The 7741-nt window shown below is 49.0% G+C and overlaps 1 protein-coding gene across 2 annotated transcripts; it reads left to right on the top strand.

Moving 5' to 3' along the window:
* The first annotated feature begins 779 nt into the window (after positions 1–779).
* Positions 780–7216, top strand: DNAL4 (dynein axonemal light chain 4). Of its 2 annotated transcripts, none has more exons than XM_074983907.1 (4): positions 780–858; positions 2714–2938; positions 5260–5343; positions 6685–7216. In XM_074983907.1, the coding sequence occupies exons 2-4, from the start codon at positions 2867–2869 to the stop codon at positions 6847–6849; spliced, it is 321 nt and encodes a 106-aa protein (XP_074840008.1). In that variant the 5' UTR covers positions 780–858; positions 2714–2866; the 3' UTR covers positions 6850–7216. The 2 variants fall into 2 exon arrangements, with proteins under 2 accessions (XP_074840008.1, XP_074840009.1); XM_074983908.1 differs by having other exon boundaries at positions 788–858; positions 2711–2938.
* The last annotated feature ends 525 nt before the right edge of the window (positions 7217–7741 follow it).

Genomic DNA, 7741 nt, shown 5'->3' with positions numbered 1-7741 from the left:
GCAGGTTTCTGGGCAGCTGCCAAGGTGGCAGGTTTGATCTATCTGCCCCTCCTTCATAACAGAGGGGTTTCCTGTGAGTGATATTGCAATGCTGCATATCAGCGTACGGCCAATCTGAGTGCTATGTGGGGGTGGCACACCACAGAGTTGCACAGGACTACAGCTTTTGTGCCCTGGCCTCTTGTGCCATACTGTCATGTCATGCGTGGTGTGATGGTGTGGAAGTGATGGTGCAGCGCTTTCACACCACTGTGGTGCCGTGGCACGGAAGTTCATGGTGCTGCAGTTTCAGTGCACCGTGGTGCCATGAGATGGAAGTGTCTGGGGTAGCAGTGGTGCAGCACCCTGGTGCCATGGCATGGAGGTACACCTGACAGGTCTCCCAGCACCCTGGTGCCATTGCGTAAGTGGTTCTGTGGCATACCATTAGCATGGTGTAGCTGGCTCTTGTTCTGCGCCTGCAGGCAGCGTTATGACCCGAGGGTGGCACTGTGTTGGAAGGTGCTGTGCCAGGGCAGGGCGCTCTGTCCTGTGATGCTGAAGGGCTAGTGCCTGCTGTAGGCTCTGAGGACATCTTCAGTAACCTGAACCACTGACACGCGGGTTCCGTCCCAATACTTTGCGCCCGCGTGTGATCAGGCGGGAACCGGACACCTATCACTCCAGGCCCGAAGACACTGAAGGACCCTTTCACGCCATGGACAAACCTTCGAACCAATAAGAGGTTTCGAAAGTCTCATGCCGACCAATGAGGAAGGGGAGGCGGGACTTCCTGCGCTGGTTGCTAAGACAAGCACGTTTCTCTCCTTAACAACCGAGCGAAGCTGCTATTTTGGGCTGAGAGTCGAGGAGGTGCAGGTGAGACCGAGTCTCTCTCCGGCAGCCCATTGCCCACATCCCAGCCAGGGCTGCCAGCGGGCAGGTCCCCACCCGCCAGCCAGGGACTCCACCCAGCAAGGGCTCTCCTCAGGAAGGCGCCAACCCCTCCCGGGATAGAGTACTCCCCCAGCGCGTCCCTTCTAGGGGCTGGGAATAGCCCCTCCCCGGCCTGTGCCATCTACAGCCCACCCCCACCCCCCCATGACGGCGGGGAGGGCGTAGGGTCCTGTCTGATACACGCTGCTTATATGACTTGATGGCCCAGCCACTCTAGTAGGTCTCCCCTACTCGTGCGTATATATGGGGTGGTCGTCCGTGGGTCCGTGCGTGACCCTGAGCCCCGAAAGAGTTGATTATTTTTCCTCCACCCCCCGACCATATTTTCTTTCTGTGCTCTTCCTTTCCCCCACCACCCTGTTCTCTGTGAGGTGGGTCTGATACCTGCGGGGGCGGGGGGGGGGGCGTGCATGAAGGTGCAGGTCTGCTGCCACAAAGCAGGAATGAGTCTCCAGGGACTCTTCCCTGGAGTTGTTGTAAACGTAGCTCTTTTAAAATTAAAAGATGCTTTATGGGTGAAATGTCTCATGACAGCATTTGTCTAACATTTGTTTGCGTTTATACGGTATACTGAATATGAAGGATTCTAAGACGGATTGTATGTCTCATGGTGCCTGGGATTGTGACAATGAAGTTTAGGAGATAAACCTGAAATACTGCACAACTTGAAGGGAGCTGCCTCATTTCAGCCATCAAGTTTACTGTCCAGCCGTTCGCTGTCTGTAACTAGTGCTGACTGCCCAGTTGAGTACGTTGGACATTTGTATTAAGCACCACAATCCCATCTGAGGGAACCAGTAGCCCTAGTATTTGTAACTTCACCTAGTGTATCACCAGATGGCTTCAAAGAGGTGCTTGGCATGTCATTGCCCTGTGCTGGGTCATTACCTTTTTTATGCTCCTGTATTTTCTGATGTCATAGGGGAGTGTCTTAAGCTACCTAGGAAAACCAAGGAAGAGGCCAAAGAAAACAGACGAACAGCCCAAGGGGAGATGTTCTGAATTTGCCCATCAAAGAGTGCTATGGGACTCAAGTGTCGGAGGGGTAGCCGTGCTAGTCTGGATCTGTAACAGCAATGAAGGGTCCTGTGGCACCTTATAGACTAACAGAAGAGTCTTGAGCATGAGCTTTCGTGAGCACAGACTCACTTCATCAGCATCTGATGAAGTGAGTCTGTGCTCACGAAAGCTCATGCTCAAAACTTTTCTGTTAGTCTGTAAGGTGCCACAGGACCCTTCGTTGCTGCTATGGGACTGTGTCACCTTTTGAGCAACTGGCCAGAGAAAAGACCTAGAGAAGTGATATAACAGAGTCTGGCCTTGGTCCGCCCTCATTAGCAAACCCAGGAGTTGAAAAAAGAAGTTGAAAAACAAACCAAAACAACCCATTAACTATTTCTAGCCTGAAATTCACACAGCCTGTTCTTGTTGCATTCACACTTTGGCCCCATAACAAAAAGTATTGTGTCGTGAAAAGAACCACATAGCAGCCTAAGGCAGAGGATGGTTGATGCCATGCTCTGGCTTTTGGAAAGCTTTTGTCTCTTTATGGAGTTGTGCCCGAGAGAGGTCCAGCACGTTTAAAGTCCGAACTATGCAAAATGACAACTTTTTTCACTAGAGCAAAGAGATTACAAATATACTGAAAAGCAGTAAGCAATGGAGGAGATGGCAGGGGACTTACTTCTTTCTTCTTATAGTGATCAAACTGGACCTTATTTTAAAATTAAATGTTTTTTAAATTTAAATTAATTTTTTTCACCTTTCTTTTAAGCAGTGTCCTCTGGACAGAGAGCAGCCTCCTGCTTCCACTGAAAATGTGTTCTGCCTGATTCTTGAGATTCCATCCCTCTTGCCAACCTGCATGACAGCATCTGTCCGGTCCTAAGTAGGCACCTCTGCCTTGTCGCAGGGCCACAGTGGAAGGACCATGGCAGACACTGGGGAGGGGAAAAAGGAGGAGGCAGATTATAAAAGACTTCACAGCTTCCCGCTGATCAGGGTAAGAACAAGAGTGGCATTTATAATCATAAGAATAAAACCAATTTGTCATCAACTCGAGTAGCTACAAAAATACTATCATATCATACCACTTCTGTCTCATGATTGCACCCTTCTACCATTTTCCCATGTTCTTCTCTTCTATGAGGCAACTTAGAAGATGCCTATTCCAAAATTTGTCAGTGTTGTGCCCAAATCAGCCAGAGTGAGCTAAGACAATGGAAAGAAGTCAATTTCTGACCCCATTCCTTCAGCACTGAGCGTGCTGCCTTTATAACACTCCCATCACATTCAGGATACCCTGTGGAGCATGGTACAGTAAACCCTCAAAATGTGCAATTTTGAGTTGCGTTTAACTCACATTAAAGCAAGTTAAGCTCAACTCAAAGTCTCGCTCCCACTGGCCCCAATTCAATCCCCTGGCCCCATGCAGCCCTGGTTCAAGTCCCCCACAGCCCTGCTCACCACCCATGTGCAGCTCTAGGTCACCCCCACACCTGGCTCTGATTCCAGCTCACCACCCCTCATGCATAGCTCTAGCTCAACCCCAGCCAGTGCTGGTTCAAACCCCCTGCCAGTTCACCACCCAAGCACGGCTCTGGCTCACCACCCCAGCTCCCGGCTTCGGCTCACAACCCCCATGTGCGGCTTTGGTTCAACTCCCTCACCCTGGTTCAAACCCTCTCCAGCTCAACACCGGAGCACAGCTCTGATTCAGCCCTGCCTCTGCACGCAGCCCAGCTCACCACCCCCATGCGCGGGCTCAGTTCAAACTCCCCGCAGCCTGGCTCACCACTCCCACGCATGGCTCTAGCTCAACACCCCACCCCACCGCCGTACGTAACTCCAGACCAAATCCACCCGGCCCTCCTGCAGTCCTAACCCACCTCACATTTAACCCCCTTCCCCCTCCAACGGCCCCAGCCCACCGCCAGGCTCAACTCCCTCCCCAGTTGACCCCCTGACCCAAGGACTTACCTTTAAAAGGAGCTCTAGATGCTCCTGCTGCTTCCCCGGCCACAAAATATGCGTTATGCTAGGGAAAAAGCCACCCCTTGCCTTACGTGAAATTAGAGGTATGCGAGTGTGCGTGGGAACACAACCCTGGCGTAAATTGAGGCGCTATTGTATTTTTTCAAAGATGCATGGAAAAGAGACATCTCTTGACAATGAGATAAAAGAACAGGGAGTATGTGAAACTTAGGCTTCCCTAGACGGCTTATTGCAATGATACCTCAGGGTTGCCTACCTACCCAACCACAGTATGAGCACAAAATATTATGATCTGTGAGGAAATGGTAAAATAAATCCTAAATTCAGTTTAGAATGAACAGGTGAAGTTCCCATGAGACTGGCCAGGCTATACTCTGCAGTGCTGTAAATAATGGTATAAATGATTCAGAAACTAGTTCTAAGTAGTAATGCAGCATAACTTTTACATATTTGGCATTGAGTGATTGTAGAGAAATGAGTGTAGCCGAAATGTTGAAGTTGTGCAGGAGAGGATGGGATGTATGGGGAAAAGAAATTAGAATGAGAGCAACTAATACAAATTCCCTTTATCCTAACTCCCCTGTTAAATATTTTTTTCTCTTATACCTCTCTCTTCTCACCCTTTTATTCTACCCTCACTCACTCTGGTCTCTCATTGACTACACTAATGCAACTGTGAGCAGACCTTGACTCACTGTATGTGTCATGCATGTCTTGGAAACACAACGAATTTCAAATTGGTACTACTCTCCCCATTGCTCACAACAGTCCTGAATTTGGCCCTAAATATGTCTAACTTGGCTATGTGACAACGAAGTACACAAAGAAAGGAAAGGAATTACTTGTGGGGGGGTCCCAGAGGTACAACTAAGAGTGAAAGGGTGAAAGTGAAAGCCTATGCAGTGAAAGCCATTTAAAGTGTGTTAGACTGTGGAATACTCTCCTAAAGGAAAAGTTGAAACATCATCACTTGTAAGTTAAATCACTGAAATACAAAAAGGGAGTGATTCTGCATTGGCTGGGAGGGAGGGATGAACAAAATGTGACCTAATAAGCCTGTTCCATCTTGAACATTTGCATTTCTCCAAAGGCAGAGCTGTTTCTGATGTCAAGCCCATGACATTTAAGCTCTCCTGTGGGTGATGCTCATGCATCCTTTGAGGCACAGAGCAGAGGAGCTAGCATGTCTGATTTCTTCTGTTTGTATCCAAGAATGTAGGGTGCAGCCATGGCATGAGAGAGAGAGCTGGTGATACCAGCTTAACTGCTCTTCTGTTTTGTTCCCAGCTTTTTGGATTGCTGAGCCCCCTTTTGTTTGTTTTTTCCCAGCACACAGACATGCCAGAAGAGATGCGTGTGGAGGCTATGGAGTTGTGCGTCACTGCCTGTGAGAAATATGCCACGAACAATGAGGTAACAGTCTATGCTAAGAAGGTTACTTTGTCTGTTTGGACATGCTGGTTGCAGTCACTTTGTCTCCATCTTTGAGGAATCTTCTGAGCAAGAGTAAGGGGAAGAGGCAGAAAGGAGACCAGACGTTCTAGTCCTGATTGTCTGTTGTTCTAGTCCTTCACTGAGCACAGGGAGAAAAGGGAAGGGGAAGGAAAGGTGTTTCTGACAAGGCTTTCAGCATTGATCAGAGACCCTTCAGGCCTATTCTAACTTACAGTCTGCTTCCCATGGCTTCTTGTGAGTGAGCTTTCTGTATTCTGAGTGAAGTGGGAATGAGATCTCTGCTCCAGGTATCACAAGGGGTGCTGCACAGGTACAAGTGTTATAGTTGGCTATTAGAAAGCCTGAATTATCATACTTGGTCTGGTACATCCCCTTATCCCTAGAGCTCAGATGATTTCCAGCTAAGCAACAGGGGACAGTCTGATTGTTACAATGGACCTGCAACTCTGGCAATGAGCAAAACTAGATAGTGGAGGAGTTTTTTTAATATATCTTCCATTTGCCCCAAGGTGTGGGAAAGTGCCTTGTGCTGCTGTCGAGCATCTCTCTGCCTCTCACACCCCTTTTCTAGCTAATCTGTCATGCGGTGTGCAGGATAAAGACATTCACAACCTGGCCCAGTCCCAAAATTGTCTTGCTGATTCACTGTGAGGGAAGAAAGAGTCCCTCAAAACCAGTCATAGACTCAAAGAATACCAGAACAGGAAGGGACCTCAGGAGGTCATCAAGTCCAGTCCACTGCACTCATGGTAGGACCAGGTTCCATCCAGGCAATCCATGACAGATGTTTGTCTAACCTGCCCTTAAAAATCTCCAGTGATGGAGATTCCACAACCTCCCTAAGCAATTTATTCCAGTGCTTCACCACCCAGACAAGTAGGAACATTTTCCTAATGTTCAACCTAAACCTCCCTTTCTGCAGCGTAAGCCCGTTGCTCCTGGTCATATTATCAGGGACTAAAGTGAATAATTTTCTCCCTCCTCCCTGTCATAATAGTGATTTAATTCTTCTCTTCTCTTCTGTGACTTACGTGAGCCAAGTCCTCATTCAGACCAGGGTGAGTGAGAGAACAATCAGGCTCTAGATAAAAACTTCTAATACCTCATACTGGGAAATATGGGTGCTCCTTAGTGTAGGTGTGCAGTAGGTAACCTTACCCTAATTTTCAACCTCCTCTTGAGAGCCAGGTTAAATGGAGGGGAAGTGTGGGGAATTTGCGTACACAATCCAGTCCCTCCCATCTCTCTAATCTGCTGCTCCTTTTGCATACTCCTGGATTCTTTCTCTTTATTCCCCAGAGTGCTGCTAAGATGATCAAAGAAACAATGGACAAGAAATTTGGCTCCTCCTGGCATGTAGTGATTGGTGAGGGCTTTGGCTTTGAGATCACCCACGAGGTGAAGAACCTGCTGTACATGTTCTTTGGCGGCAGCCTGGCTGTTTGTGTCTGGAAGTGCTCCTGACACATCTTCTCATATCCCCGGCTCACCACATACAAGGGATTTCTTCAGTTCCTTCAGGAGTTTTTGTACAATCTTGAGGCAGGGCTTTATTTTTAATAGGAAAATTTGGTTTCCTTTTTCCTATTACATATTAGTTTCCTGGGATATGCATGGTGCGTGCGTGTGTGTGTGTGTGTGTGTGTGTGTGTAAGTAAGTCTGCTGAACTATCTAGTACAAGTTTGAGGGGTATCTCACTTTGATCTTGTGTGTGTCTGCTTAAACCAGGTGTGGGCAATAATTTTTGATGTGGGGAACACACTGAGATTTTGGAAAGTGGTCAGGGGCCACACTTTTCTACAGATGGGGAGTGGGGTATGGGACAGAGACTGGGTGAAGAAGGGGGCTCTGGGTAGGGGTTTGGGGTGCAGGAGTGGGTGTGAAGAAGGAAAGGGATTTTGAGTGAAGGAGTGGGTGGTGACCTGGGGCTGGGGGCAGGGGTTTGAGTTATGACCCAGGTTAGGGAGGGATTGGGGGCAGGGAGGGGGCATGGGTACAAGAGAAGATTCTGGTTGGGAGGAGGGCTGTTGGAGAGAGTGCAGGAAAGGGGGTGGTGACCTGGGCGTATGGGCACAAAGGGTTTGGGTGGTGACTTGGGCCAGGCAGGGGTGGTGACATAGGGCAGGAGTCCCAGAGGCAGACTCTGACTGGGAGATACTTACCTAGGCAGCTCCCATCCAGGAGCCCAGTGGGACTCTGAGGCAGGCTTCCTGACTGGTGCAGCACCAGGCTGCTCAAAACGGCTGGAGACTCCCTCGATGAGCCTTTCTGTGCCACACGCCCCTTGCAGGGAGAGGACTTTGTATGCTGCCTCTGCCCCCAGCCCAGTCATCACAGCTCCCATTGGCCAGAAGC

Source organism: Carettochelys insculpta, chromosome 1 (assembly GCF_033958435.1).
Source record: "Carettochelys insculpta isolate YL-2023 chromosome 1, ASM3395843v1, whole genome shotgun sequence".
Classification (NCBI taxonomy): domain Eukaryota; kingdom Metazoa; phylum Chordata; order Testudines; family Carettochelyidae; genus Carettochelys; species Carettochelys insculpta.
The sequence above is the reverse complement of the archived record's forward strand: the minus strand, read 5'-3'. Positions and strand labels throughout refer to the sequence as shown.